This window comes from Amphibalanus amphitrite, unplaced genomic scaffold (assembly GCF_019059575.1).
Source record: "Amphibalanus amphitrite isolate SeventyFive unplaced genomic scaffold, NRLGWU_Aamphi_draft 000398F_arrow, whole genome shotgun sequence".
Taxonomy (NCBI): Eukaryota; Metazoa; Arthropoda; class Thecostraca; order Balanomorpha; family Balanidae; genus Amphibalanus; species Amphibalanus amphitrite.
In genome coordinates, this window is record NW_024881892.1 from 332,637 (window position 1) to 347,550 (window position 14,914).

The following is a 14,914-nucleotide window of genomic DNA, read 5'->3' on the forward strand; positions in this document are numbered from 1 at the left end:
AAAAGTCAGTTGGGACCCATTTTGCACGTGCGCACGTGCAGGGTGCCGCTTCCAGATCTCGAGAACGGCTGGGCCGATTGTGCTCAAATTTGGCACATCGCTAGAGACCGGTTAGTAGGGTGCCGTGCATAAGTCAGCTGGAGGTACCCCCTCGAAATGTCGCACGTGCAAGGCTCACCCTCTCGCTCGCTCCGTTAGTCGCCCCAAAAGGCGTTATACTGGTTATGTTCACTCAATAATTACACCAGGACTTGTCAGCCAAATGACGCATGTCTCCAAATCCCATAGAACAAAAGTAATGATGGAATCTTCTCACACTAATCAGTCCTTCTCATGAGGCTACATCACTTGATAAAGACCGCAGGACGAAGCTCGACCGATAGTCGTGAAGCATAAAAATGCAACTGGTGAGTATAAAAGTCACCCTCGTTTGTAGCCAGACAGTCGGCAAAACCGCTTTGCGTGTATCATCGATAGAAGTGTAGGTCGGTAGGTCATATTTTGTGAGCATTTTGCGAATGCCCATTTGATACAGACCACTGGATAGCTGAGGGGCAAGCTCAAGCGCAAATAATAAATGTTACGAAAATGATAGTTGTGTGACTGCTGACTGTGTCTATTCATATTGGCCTATAAGTACCGCTACAGGGACACGGAATGGAAGAATTAAGTATCAGACTAGGGGGGAGGCCAGGGGGAGGGATTCGACCATCGACTGGTAATCGCAGCCGCTGAGCCCATCCGTTGCTTGGGACGGGGCCACGGGACGGGGTCACGACGGGACGGGACTCACGAAAGGCCACCCAACCGCCCAAACAGACACTTCGGACGAATGGACCTTTCTAAAATATGCCCTCAATACCTACCTACGGTGCCAGACTGCAAAACGTTATTGTAAGGAGTGCACCTGTCACCACAACGTCTACATAGGTTAGGTAGGACTCGTACTGCAGCGCATCCTTGTGGTAAACACAGGCAACTATACTAGCTCACTAGAGGGCGACGTGGTAGCGGCCAACGACGCAAGAAAATGTGTGGTCTTCTGCGCAACACGAAAGTCGACTGTATTTTTACAGTAAGGAAAGAGTTCGAAAAGACCGTTCGACCTTTCCGTGCTTCTATCCTCAGGATACTGAAATCCTTCTCCTCCACGCCGCAACCGCCCTCCGGGCTGGACAGGCAACTTTATCTCATGCGGGCTGCTCCCTTGGAGCGGCACCGCTGCTCCTGAGGGAGCGCACCCCGTAGCCGGGTGCAGTGAGTGCCTCGGGGCTGGGTGGTCTGTCCTCTGGACGGGCTCAGCCCCGGCGACTCACTAGGGTGCCTGTCCAGACCAATGTCTCCCCCTAATTCCTATCATCCTTCCGGCTCTGCAATGGTCTTGTCGACCGAAAGGGCCTAACCCAACAAAACAAACAAAAAGACCGTTCCGTGCTTCTATCCTCAGGATACTGAAATCCTTCTCCTCCACGCTGCAACCTCCCTCCGGGCTGGACAGGCAACTTTATCTCATGCGGGCTGCTCCCTTGGAGCGGCACCGCTGCTCCTGAGGGAGCGCACCCCGTAGCCGGGTGCAGTGAGTGCCTTGGGGCTGGGTGTCCTGTCCTCTGGACGGGCTCAGCCCCGGCGACTCACTAGGGTGCCTGCCCAGACCAATGTCTCCCCCTAAATCCTATCATCCTTCCGGCTCTGCAATGGTCTTGTCAGACCGAAAGGGCCTAACCCAACAAAACAAAACAAGTTCGAAAAGTCAAAGGAAATGCTGAGGACGTTTGTAAATTAAATGAAAAATTCAGTTAGATCAAAGCGTTTTAATCGTTCAACTTCGTCAATAGCTACGTCTTTATACGGCTCGTCCGTTCGAGGCCCGACCTTATATATGTTATGTCAATTTATATCGCGCAGAGGTCGAGAGCATTATGCGGATATCATGGAGACCAAGCCTATACATAAAACTTAGGTGGAGTCCTAGTTCAAACTTCAGAACGGGACAAATTTAGCAAAACATGATACCTATAAGAGGAGCGATTAGCCGAAGAAACTCCGACTGCAAGCTTGATATGGAACAGACTATAGTCTTGTGCTTCCGGACAGTTATGAATTATGATGGCTGTGAAATGAATTCTTATAACACGTGCTTCTGATGATTCATGCACATGCAGCCTGGTCCTGATTGACTCGATAAAATGGGCTGTAAGGCATATTGAGGTTAAAGGGGAATTATCCCGCACCGTAGACAGTGTTTACACTTTACAATTGCTTCACATGCAAAGAGAGAAAATTATCAGATGTCCTGATTTGTTAACCCTCGCCCCGTTGGGGGGCCATTTTGGCCCCCCCTGTTGTTTTTCCTGAATAGCAAGAAAACGGCGGCGCGCAGCGCCGCCAAATTTTCAGTACCTTCCCGGGCATCAATTTGACACCTTCACACCAAATTTCAAGTCTTAGGTCACCTTAGGTCAGGAGTTATTGAGGTCAAACTGAGGTCATGTTCGAGCAAAAATGAGCAAAAAACATGCAATCTTGAAACGCTCACCAAATCTACAGTTATCAAGCAATTTCAAACTTCTTTATATGGTCTAGTAGACAAAAAGAGGCGCTACAAAACTGCTATCTCGGATTTTCAAAATTTTTTGTTTTTGACCAAAAAAATATTCAAAAAATTGATTTTTTAGAAAAATTTGAAAAAATCCAAAATTTTCCGAATTTCGAAAAAACCGGAATATATATGATAGTCCTAGCGCTCTTCTATATACATACCAAATTTCAGATCGATATCTCGTTTTTTGGCCAAGTTATAGCGAAAAAACTGTTTAAAAATGATGACGTCAAATTTTTGAACTCAATTTTTAGCGATTCTAGACCACGTACGGCAAAACAAAGACCACCATTGAACTCCCCGTGACGAGCTGCATCGATTCGATACCCATTTTATGCAAAAATATTAACTTTGAAATTTGACCTAATTTGACCTGACCTTGACCTGACCTTGACCTGACCTTGACCAAAACGTGACCTAAGCTGGCCCCAAAGGCTGCCTGACCCACATAATCGCATTTGTCATGTAAAATGGACCATAAAACATGTATCACACGACACTTTCATATTGTGACCCCCCCGTGACCTGACCTCTGTGACCTGACCTGGTATCAGTGACCTCAAATAGCAAAATATGTGTTTGAAGAACATTTCCCCATCGATGATTTTCAATGAAATGCATTTTACTCGATTTTACAACGCATTTCTTGAAATGCCTGTAAACGGTGAAAATTGGACCTTTGACCTGAACTGTGACGTCATCGGTTTGACCTAGGTCAATGAAATTGGGTCACAAGGTAGTTCCCCGTTGGGGCTATCCAACGCCGTTTACCGCTTGTCGCTATGTTGCGTGGTTCTCGAGATCTTAGGGGGGCCAAAATGCCCCCCCCAACCGGGCGCGTTGCTCGGCAGAGCCCAACGGGGCGCGGGTTAAACGTCTAGACGATTGTCAAACTGTTAAACGTCTTGTAGACATTTCGTCTAGTCTGAAATGTGTCGTATTTTTATATAAAAAAAGTATTTTTTTACCTTTAAGCGCCCGAAAGATATCGGCTGTCGCTCGTACGTAGAAAAATCTTTTAAACGCCAGGCCTATCGGCTCGACGTTTAAAAAAATTATTCTACCTACTCGCGGTTTAATATATACCTTCATTTGAACGGTAATGTAATAGAAAGGTCCATTTACGGTAATAGCTTCATTTGAACGGTAATGACTAATGACATTATCCTTGGATCCGGCACTATCCTTGGACGGCAAAGGACAGTCTGTCTTAAAAGTACTACGCAAAGCAACGGTGGATCCATCAAGCCTGACTAAGGAAGGACTGCTAAATTTGAGTCACCGAAGCAATGGACATCCTCGTCCATTCCCCAGGTCAATTGGTTCGGTGACTTTCAAATTATAGCACGCCCTTCCTAGTTCCTCGGTCAGGCTTGATGGATCCACCGTCACCTTGCGCGGTACTTTTAAGACAGACTGGACAGTGAGTGAACAATGCCTCGGGGAACGGACACATTTGAGCCATACGTAGGTATCTAGGTAGGTGCTTTTGAGATGTATCGCTCGAGGACACTTGTTTTCTTTTTTGGAAAGCTATTCGAAATGCCTAGCTGAATCGAATTTCACTGGCATAATGTATTAAACCCCTCTTCCCACGTGCTTTTGGCTAAAAGGTAGCAGTGAGTTGTGCAGTCAGTGGGCATTGATAAGCTTATCCCAGCGCGTGGGTGTTTGACACGCGTCACACGGTTTGCCTTATCGGTCAGTAGGGAGCCGGCGGTCGATACCGAAGGCCGCGCAGCGTTGCGTCACTGGCCGCCGTCATTGCGCCGTTACAGGCGCCGAGAGCAGAGGCAAGTCTGCAAAAGGAAACCACTGCGCAGTGAACATTGAACAGTCGTGAGATGAATGCTTGGACTTCACTCTCGATTGAAGGCTGCAATGCTACTACTGAATATGGGTGGTTACTGGTTAGAGCCGCCAGAGTAACGTTTTTGCAAAGGGAAAGCTGCTCTCACAATCGCCGTGAGTTCGGGCTTACACCGTGCGCCAAACGTGTATAATCTGGCCACTCTACTACCGAACGGTGCAGCGGCAGGACCGGCGCAAACCGGCAGCTCGGTCACGTGACTCTTGCTAGCTGCAGTCTGTAATCAGCTGTTCCCGCACCGCCGCGGGCGCCGGTCGCCGGCGAGCGGCCCCGTGTCACGAGTCTGAGGAAAGGGAAGCAGTAGTGAAGTGTGGGCCGCACAGCAACTGTGAAACACGTGTTCTACTGCGCACCGGCTGGCGACTCGCTCCCCGTCTCATCGCCCATCGGTGCCGAGCCGGACGAGTCTGCAGTTTTTGCTGCCTGATATTCTGCGCAGCTGGCTGCGGCCTCCAACGGAACGACACGGTGACGATCGACAGATAGACCCGTGAAGCACCGACGGTTCAAGCTCTCAAGCTCGTCGGCGCGACGCCCGCCAAGGTCACGGCGTCAAAACAATCGGTGGGCGGGCGCACGTGGAAAGTGCCGTGAACGGGTAGTGTTCGAACTTCGTGACCGCCAGGCGGCGTTGAGAATCCCGGTGCCGATCACGTGAGCCGCCGGAACGGAGGATCGGATCACGGTGTCTGGTGGCTCTCCTGACCGTCTCGTGTGCCGACAGGACACCAGACGCGTTTGTTTATCGTTGTGAAACGGGAGATAGATCACGTCTTGCGTCAGCGCGGGCGTGGTGTGCTGTTGAGTGGCCCATCCACTGTGTCATTACGCTGTTGCGTCGTGCGTCGCCTGGTCGTGACTTGCATTAGGTTGTGTTAGTTCTGAAGTGCTGCAATGGCCGAGGGTCGGGATCCGACCGTTCCGCGGGCATCTGAGGCTCCCCTGGGCTCCGGCTCCGGCTCCGGCTCCGGCTCGGGCCGCCGCGCCGTCTCCGGCTCCGTCTCCGTGCCCCGCTCCCGGCGGTCAGAGGACTCCTACGAGCCGGGCTCCCTGAGCCAGTCGGTGGACTCGTGTCTCTCCGCCGGGGAACTGTGCCGACAGGAGGAGCGGATGGCCTCCATGAGCGACTCCCTGTACAGCACTGCCAGTGACGTGACACTGGTCGGGGAGTGCTCCTGCCCCGCCGGCGCTCCGTGCCTCTGCGGTGCCGTGAAGGATCTAGGAGAGGAGGTGAGCAGCAGCACGGACAGCGGCGCATCGGTGAGGGAGTGTGCCAGCAGCAGGAACGGCAGTGGTGCCGAAAAACTGATGTCAATCGAGGCGGCAGCAAATTGTGAACGAGAGGGACGCGAAAAAGCTGGTAAGGTATTAAAGTCTGACACTAGGGAGGAGAAAGGTCGCTCACGCTCGGTTGGTAGAGATAATAACACGCCAACTCTTCCTGTTGTTACAATTCATGACGAGGCAGCTACTGCAGCTGCTGAAGACGATGACGAAGCGACGCCTCGAGCGCCGGCCGCCGGCCGCCCGTCCGCTCCCGTCACTGCGTCGGGAGGCTCGGGTCTCCGAGTGCCCGAACCTGAGCGAACCCGACGTCTGTCGCTGGATTCGTCGGGAATACTCGCTGCGGCCTTCCACCAGAGCGAGCAGTTCCACGAGCTCAACGACGCCCGCGACGACCGGCCGGTCAGCTTCGTCGTCTCCGGCGGAGCGGACCGGTCCCAGTCGCGGAGCACGTCGGCTTCGGAGAGCCGCAGCGACGAGGGCGAGGGGGGCGACGACGGCGGCGACGACGAAGACGTTGTTGACGACGACAGCCGGTCTGACAATGAGCTCGAGCAGGCGCTGTATCAGTTCCACCATCAGCGGCGGGAGAGCTTAACCTCGGCCTCGGATGTCAGCGTCCAGGAGCTAGAGTTGGAGACGACCGGAGACTTTCCTCACGACTTCCAGTTCCCGGGCGCTGGCGGCTCCAGTCGGCACCCGCCCGCGGTGTGGCCCAGTGAGGCCGAGGCGGCACGGAGACTCGCCGAGAGGGTCGGGATGAGTAACGGATCTCGATCGCGACGTCAGGCCGCCCGGAGATCGTCAGAGGACAGAGGGAGACGAGAGACAGCAGCACAACCCTCTAGACCTCCCGTGGTGCCTGCGGTTGTCATAGAGCCTGCCGACGAGCCTGCCGCCAGCGCCGCCGCCGCGCCGCCTCCCGCCCGGCCCCCACCCGTGCGACGGGGCCTGCTGGCCAGACTGGTGGACTCGACGGCCGCCTTTCTGCTGGGCGGCATGCAGGACGACGGTGGCGACCGGCGGCACCGCTCGTACACGGTCAGCGCCTCCGACTACCGCCGCTCCGCCGCCGCCGCCGCCGCCGCCGCGGCGAGACGGGCCGCGGCAGAGGCCGGCGAGGACCCGACCGCCTCCCCGGCGGGGTCCGCTGAGCCGGACGCCGCCTCCACTTCCTCCCGCTCCCCGGTGCTGGGCCAGGTGGAGGAGCCGGCCACGGTCTGCCGGCAGTGTCAGGAGCCGAGCTGCTCGCCTGAGGTGGCCTGTCAACGGCCGCTCGCCCGACGCCTCTCGGTACACAGCGACGATCGACCGGTCGCCATCATCTCGTGAGTGCGGGAGATGGGAGGGAGGGACACGGGGTGGGGTGGCTCCGCAAATACGCATAGGAAACATTGCCGCTTGTGTAGTGCATTATCTTGATAGCGTGTCAGTGTCTTATTGAAAACGGCATTTGATGTGATTGTTACCCAATAAGTTAAATTGGTTTTATCAATTGAAATTAATGATGCAATTGTGATATGAAGTACCTGTGAATTGCAACTATGAAGTACAAATATTGCATCTTCAATATTCTATTATTCTGTAGCAGTAAGAACTGTCACTCACCCACGCCTCGTCCGTTTTCCAGGGAGCAGCGAGACGGCCTTCTGGCGCCACCTACCGTGGTGGGTGGCGGTGGTGGCGGTGTCGGCAGCGACCGACCCCCGTCAGCGGAGGGACCGACAGGTAGGTCTACTGGCCATCCGTTAGACACGCTGAATGAGCTGGTTACAGTGGTTGGGGTGCCGTTCTTATTTAACGCCGTCCTGTTTGTGCATCTGTCTTGAGTCTTGCATCTGTCTTACCAACAAAAAGACCGTTACAACGCGAAATCAGAAACATGCTATGTAAAGACAGGTTACAGTGGGTACGGGTACCAAAATATACTTGTTTGTTGCTTAGACCCTATTTATTTCCATTTTGTCTGTACACTGAGTTCATATTGTACGCATTAAGTATGGCTGACACAATCGCTAAGTGACATGTTTGGTTTCTTATTGAACGCTTCCAGAGCTCGGACATTATTGTATCTATACCAAGGTCAAGAGCCGAGAGGCCCTGTTTTCGTTTCTCGGTCCTCCCACCGAAACTTGGAAATAAACACGCAGTCCTACTGGACTGTATCATTTGACGAATAGCAAGTTTCATCAGTGTTTCCAAACATTTGAATTTATTAGCGAATTCAAATATTTTATTATCGATATGTACAGGGGCGGATCCAGAAAATCTCCAAGGGAGGGGCCATTAGAAACCAGGAGGCCCCCATAATCCCACCTGTTGGAGGCCCCATCTTCCCACTTGTTGGGCCCCCCCCAAAAAAAAAACTGCGTCTATTGAGCTTATCTAGCTGTTCAGGCAACATCTCAACATGAATAGCCACTTTATTTTCAGGAGGCCCCCTTTTCAGCTTTTTAACTTTTTATTTTATTTTTGAAAAAAAAATCGGCCAAGGGGTGGCCATGGCCCCCATGCCCCCCCCCCCCTGTATCCGCGCCTGGATATGTAGCTGTTGCCTTGGAATATCGCCGCCGTCACCGCCGCAAAAATGTCCAGAACTGGTAACATTTGAGGCCACCAAAAATATGTTTGGTATCAACTATCAAGCGATACCAATCAAGCGATTGGACTGGATCTTGGCAGACGTCGTCGATACGCAATATAGACAATTAATTCCCAATTTGATTTAAATCGGTTCCCTGGGTTATAATTAAGCGTTAACCGGTAAATAAATCGGCGGTCATTAACTCGCTTTGTAGAAGTGGTAAAACTGTCCCCGGACGGGCCAATTAATTACCATGGAAATTTATTTTTTGACACATCGCTCAACTGCTCCAGTGTTATTCAGTCCTCAAAGAACTGTTGTATTATAAAAAACGACTTGTCGTCAAGCGCTGTAGACTGATAAACACCATTCATCTCGTTTCGTTAACGTCGACAGTCGACTACGTTTGGCTTATCCAAATATCCAGCCACGGCTTACCCCGTTTACCAATATCACCTGGCCTGTACCGCGAGAGAAGCCGCTGACCATCTTTAGCTATATCAACCTTGGGAGCCAATACGAGCGTGGTAGCGGCCTGAAAGGGAATGTCACCATCTAGCGTGGCTGCTTCATGAGATAATGCCTACTTCCAGGGAGCTACTGTACTTGGACGGGCAATGGCATTTCGTCGCTTTAAGTTCGGACGACAGGTAGATTAGCCGGAGTCATTGGATATACGCTGATGCTCAGTTCTTTCGTTTATCATTTATCACAATTCTGAGCTATTTCCTTAGCCCGATATTTTGTTTTTCCCATGTTTGATTACTTAAAGGGACCCTCCCACCTTCAAAAAAGTTAATGAATTGGCATAAAAGTGATGTAGCGTGAATCACAAAGAGCGAAAATGAACATCTACCAAATTTTACCGGAAAATATTCAACCGTTTTCGAGATATAAGACTTTTATTTTTGTTTACTTTTTGGGAACTCCTCTGTTTCTATGACGTCACATAAAGGTTTTCCTTACGTCGGCATTTGGAAGCAATAATTTGGTATCAAATTGCGACAAATATTGCGCGAATGATGCGTTTATCTTATCAAGGTCAATATATGATGGCCAACAAAGGATTCCAGGACAATTCTTCTTATGGCACTTTTTCGTATCGCAATTCTTCGTCTGCAAATCTTCGTCAGGGCATTTATTCGTATCGCATTACTTTGTCTCGCATCAGGGTATATGAAAATCGGCTCGCATTTCTTCTTCAACGCAAATATATGCAAGAGTAAGCATTGATGGACAAATAAATGCACCGACGAAGATTTGTAGACGAAGAAATGCGGACGAAGAAATGTCATGCGAGGATTCGTTCGGGTACCATGACATTTATGTGATTTCAAAGTCAAGGTTCACAGCTGATCTGCTAAATCAAGCCAAGAATCCAAACTATCAAAAAACTATAAATATTTGTTTGTCTGTCACAGAGGTCTCAAGCAATATAAGGTTGACATATGTTGAATCAAAAATCTACTGCCACAACTCACATCTCCTGCCTTAGTTTATCATTGTTGTTTTAACTTGCTTTCAAGAGAAACAGAAGCCAGTATCTGATATCACTTCAGATGATTGTTTCAAGATCTGAGTTCAAATGGAATTAAAAGCAAGATCAAGATGAAACAGGGATTATTGCTGTTAAAGTAGTTTGGCCATGATACAACAGGCACATAAATCATTAGCCAAATCAAATACTGGTTGGTTTGTCAAGATGTTTGTTGTCTGTCGTCTGTCGAGCTGCTATGAACACTGAACGCTCTCACTCTTACTTTAAAGAGAGTAGTTTAAGTTGAATGGTAGTGAGCTGTAATTAGACAAAGCAGCTATTCAGTGCTCACATCAAGCCAGGCTAGGAAATGGCATCAACTGTGGTGGGAGGAAGCAGGTTCGGCAGGCCTATGTTGTAAACTTCTGTTGTGTCTTGTGTTTGATCAACTGATGTTTTCTGCTCTGTTTTGTGCAGTGATAGTAGCAGGTAACTGCATGCTTGTCAAATTATGTGAATAAACGAATTCATAACATTGCATTTTTCTCTCCATGCAAGGAACAAGTAAGATGTTGTAGAAAATGTAATAGAGGGCTGCATTGCTGATTTCATGCACTTTATCAGAGCTTTATTTAGAATTGCTTTCCTGAAAGCTACACACAGGCCACAGCACTGAAATTCACAATGTCATAGCTTTTGGCAGAAAAAACAAAAGACTTGCCTAGGTGAAATTGGCTGAAAGTATGGCAGAGCAGGACTTGATGCGTATGCCCAACCGTGTGCTTGCCGAAGCCGAACTGACTGCAACACATTAACTCTGACCCACCATGGTGGCTGGCATATCCTGAACTTTCACCACTCTAAACAAGACAACTTTCAGCCCTCAGCATTGTATTAAAACACTGTACATGGCAGTTGACACTCAAAATTTGTTTCAGTGCCATCCACAGACAACATCAGTCGCCATTCACCAGGCCAGTAAAAACAGAATAGATAATAGCTTCAAACCCATGTAGTCAGAGTTACTAGGTCTGCACCTCAAAACAAAATCCAGGTGACATTCACCACGCCAGTAAAAAAAAAAAAAACAGGTAGGTACTTAGGTAACGTAACAGCTTCAAATCTGGTAACATGTTGGTCGGACTTAACACTACCATATGTACATGGAATAATATGATACCAAACAATAGTGCAACCATTCTGGACAACAAAAGTGTATGATAAAATTAATTTAGAATACTTTGGCAGCATGATTTACGAGCACAGGCAGGTGTTACCTACCAGCCTTCTCAATGCTCGTAAAACCAACATTGTAGTTTTGATTTTACCTTACATGATAACACACTTGGCTGCAATGGCACATTTAATTTAACACTGTGAAAAGACCAGTTATAACCACTTCACAAGCACAATTGCACCTCATGCCGACATCCTTTTCCAAGGACAGTCAGCAGCGTCTTTTGTCAAAACTGGAAGATCAATCCCCTTTCAACTGTTAACATCAAAAATATTTCTTCATGGTGTGATCTCCTATGGAAACCTTGCGGGAAAAGAATTAATGTCAATTGTCAGCTCTTCAAATTTCTTTGGACTTAAACTTGCAGTACCATATCCAGTTTGCTTTGATATTTTGTTTTTCATTCCATGTTGAAGTTGAACACCAAGCTCCAGATATAGCAGGCAGCTTGATCATCTTCGGCCTTGGTATAATATCAGTCCAAGTTCCAGTGGTGGGTATTTTCTAATATTCAAATTACAATGAAAAGCAATAGGCTTTCTCAGCGCCGACGACGGATTTCACGTTGATATAAAAGGGAGCTCAAGGTCAGCAAAACTCGGGTTCAAGGAATGGCGGGCGTTGAAATGACTGCTGACGTCATCAACAAACCGCTAATGGTTAAGAGATAGGGACTAAGCTGGTCCCACCCTGCAAGTAAAGGGAAGAAATTTCTTGAACACCATAAAGCTGCGGGGGTTGCGACCAGGATAAATGGTGGTTTCTGAGCCTGGCCGCAAACTTGGCTATCTCAACTCAAAACTAATGTTAAGGTGGGATGGTCCCTTTAACCCGCGCCCTGGTGGGGGGCTATTTTTTTGCCCCCCCCCCCCCCTCCAGACTTTTCGATATATCTCCAGAACCGCTGCGCCGATCGTCACCAAACTTTCAGTACCCTCCCGGACATCAATTTTACACATTGTGACCAAAAAATTTCCAAAGGCTATGATAGGTTGGCCACAAATGACGTCAGAGTGACGTCATGTTCTGCCGTTTTTGACCCAAAAAAGGGTTTCGCGGGAAGAGCTGTCAGGCCTATAGCTTTGCAAATACAGAAAAACGATTAAGACATAAAAGCTGTAGAATTGACAGGGCTACAAAACTGCTATCTCGGATTTTTAAAATTTTTGGATTTTGACCCCCAAAAGTAAAAAAATAGATTGTTTGAATATAATAGCCGAAAAATCCTTTTTTTGTATTTCGCAAAAACCGGAATACATGTGATAGTCCCTACCATCTTCTATCCACATACCAAATTTGAGATTAATACCTCTTTTTTTAGCGAAGTTATAGCGAAAAAACGGTTCAAAATTGATGACGTCAAATTTTCAAACTCAATTTTTAGCAATTCTAGACCCCGTAGCGCAAAACAAAGACCACCATTAGACTCCCTGTGACGAGCTGCATCGAATCAATACCCATTTTATGCAAAACTATCAACTAAAATTTGACCTTTTTTGACCTGACCTTGACCTGACCTTCACCAGAAAGTGACCTAAGCCGTACCTGATAGTCTTATAACCAACACCATTGAGTTGGAAATGAAAAATTGGCCATAAAACATGTATCGCACAACCTTAGTACCTAAAGTTAGGTTCATGTGACCTGACCTGTGACCCTTGGTGACCTGACCTGTGACCTGACCTGGTAATGTCAGTGACCTCTTATAGCAACATATGTACTAGGCAACTGACGCCCTATCGCTGATTCTCGACAAAATGCGTTTTCTTCGGTGTTGCAGCGCATTCCCTAGATGACCCGTGAACGGTGAAACATTTCATCTTTGACCTGACTTGTGACGTCATCGGTGACCCCGAGGTCAATGAAATTTGGTTTCCTTCGACAAATTTGACAGGCCTTTCGAACGTCGTTTGAATTTGGCGGATCCGTCCAGTAGTTTCGGAGATACGAAGGGGGCAAAAAATAACCCCCCCCCCCCCCACCAGGTCGCGTTATAAACAGACCCCACCAGGGCGCAGGTTAATGGAGAAATATGAAATGAATTTAGGAAAATTATTTTATCCTACTGTATGTAGATTACATCACCGCATTACATTTCCCTGCATAACCATTGCGCAACATAACGGTACACATTTATGCACAGCATCCAAGGCATCGATCATTATTCCCACCATTATTCCCATTCCCTTTGACCCTCGTCCCCCACCCTGCTCCGGCGGTTTGTCCACAACACTACACGACTCTCCACTCACGCCACCCCACACGTGGCCTGACCGCCACTCGCTGGGGGTCTGGTCTTCTGTCTGGTTCGGGGCGGTGCCCTGTTTGGACACTGAACAGACCAGGCCAATGAGTGGCGCAGTGTAGAATCAGGGGTCAGAGAAGCTGCACGTGTCTGCTCCTGTATCAGTGTAAAGGGTTTTATAGAAAAGAGTCAGAGAAGATTTGCGTGGTAGTGTTAGTTATGCTTCTCAAATATTCGATAATGGAACAATTGCTAGATTGCGATTCTCAGATGGCCATGCAGTATAGTATATCGTGACAATGGGCTGTTTGCTACATTTAATTTCAATATGATATTGTTCCGTGGTTAAATCGCGCCCCATAAAAGTAAAAAATGGAAGTCATTGGGCTGCTTCAATATCATGGTAAGTTTGATAAATAGGTTGGCTGTTTAGATCCACAAGCGTCAACTTTGATCGAAATGTGATATTTTTACGCGTAAGAGAGGTGCCACTCACCAGCAATGCTGGAATTGTGAATTTTTGTCCTGGTCCCGGAGAATAAATTCTGTCCCAAATCTGTCCGGAGAACCGGCCAGCTTGTAGAACACTCAATATGAAAATCATATGTTTGGCCTACTAAATGTGACAGTTGATAAAATGTGTTCTCTTAATGCTATAACTGCATGTTTAAGTACATTGCATGGAAACATGGAAATGGCCATTGGTGACAATAACTATAGGCATGTGTTAGTTTTTTCTTTGCTGGCGTAGCCATTGACCTGGCCCGGAAAAGTGCAAACTTCTGACTGAGACAGAAATGCCTCTTTGCAATATTTGTTTTTTCTTCTGTTTCAGATGAGAGGCGAAAGATGCGTCAGCAGGCAATGCAGAACGATTTGAGGGTGAATGTCACCTATCACAATGTGAGTAACTGGCCGCTACGTTATTCTTTCTCTTCGCTCTTCCCCCTGGACAATGCTGCTTACCTGTTCCATTTTAGTATGATTGTGTCAATTTAGAACATTGATTTCCATTCGCAAACGTAGTACGCTTATGGACTAATTCCCCTTCCCCGGTTTGTTTTTGTTTGTTTGTTTTGTTGGGTTAGGCCCTTTCGGTCCAATTAGACCATTTCAGAGCCGGGAGGATGATAGGATATGGGGGAGACATTGGTCTGGGCAGGCACCCTAGTGAGTCACCGGGGCTGAGCCCGTCCAGAGGACAGGCCACCCAGCCCCAAGGTAATCACTGCACCCGGCTACGGGGTGCGCTCCCTCGGGAGCAGCGGTGCCGCTCCAAGGGAGCAGCCCGCATGAGATAAAGTTGCCTGTCCAGCCCGGAGGGGGTTGCGGTGCGGAGAAGAAGGATTTTTGTATTCTGAGGATGGTATCACGGAACGGTGTCCCCTTCCCCGGGACAAATAGCTCATTTCAATGGCGGGGTGGCACCGACCTGAACTTTGACCTTTCTAAGAAGATTGTGCGCTCCAAGTACAACCTATTCGTGAAAATGTTATTGAGCATCGCACGAAACTGCTATCATTCTTCTTCCGGAGATCACAGTAACCGAATTACTTCAGTCACCGAGCCATGTGCGTTTTAACGCCGTATATGAGCAATAAAGTTATGTTCATATTTT

General features: G+C 48.4%; 1 protein-coding gene across 2 annotated transcripts in view; it reads left to right on the top strand.

The window, feature by feature from the left end:
• The first annotated feature begins 4,691 nt into the window (after window positions 1–4,691).
• LOC122390512 (oxidation resistance protein 1-like) overlaps window positions 4,692–14,914 on the top strand; it is a 47,519-nt gene continuing 37,296 nt past the window's right edge. Inside the window, exons 1-3 of one of the 2 annotated variants that reach the window (XM_043383535.1) lie at window positions 4,692–7,081; window positions 7,384–7,481; window positions 14,132–14,199. In XM_043383535.1, the coding sequence (XP_043239470.1) occupies window positions 5,364–7,081; window positions 7,384–7,481; window positions 14,132–14,199 (1,884 nt within the window). In that variant the 5' untranslated portion in view covers window positions 4,692–5,363. The remainder of the gene's footprint in view (window positions 7,082–7,383; window positions 7,482–14,131; window positions 14,200–14,914) is intronic. The other variant, XM_043383536.1, reaches the window with a different exon arrangement.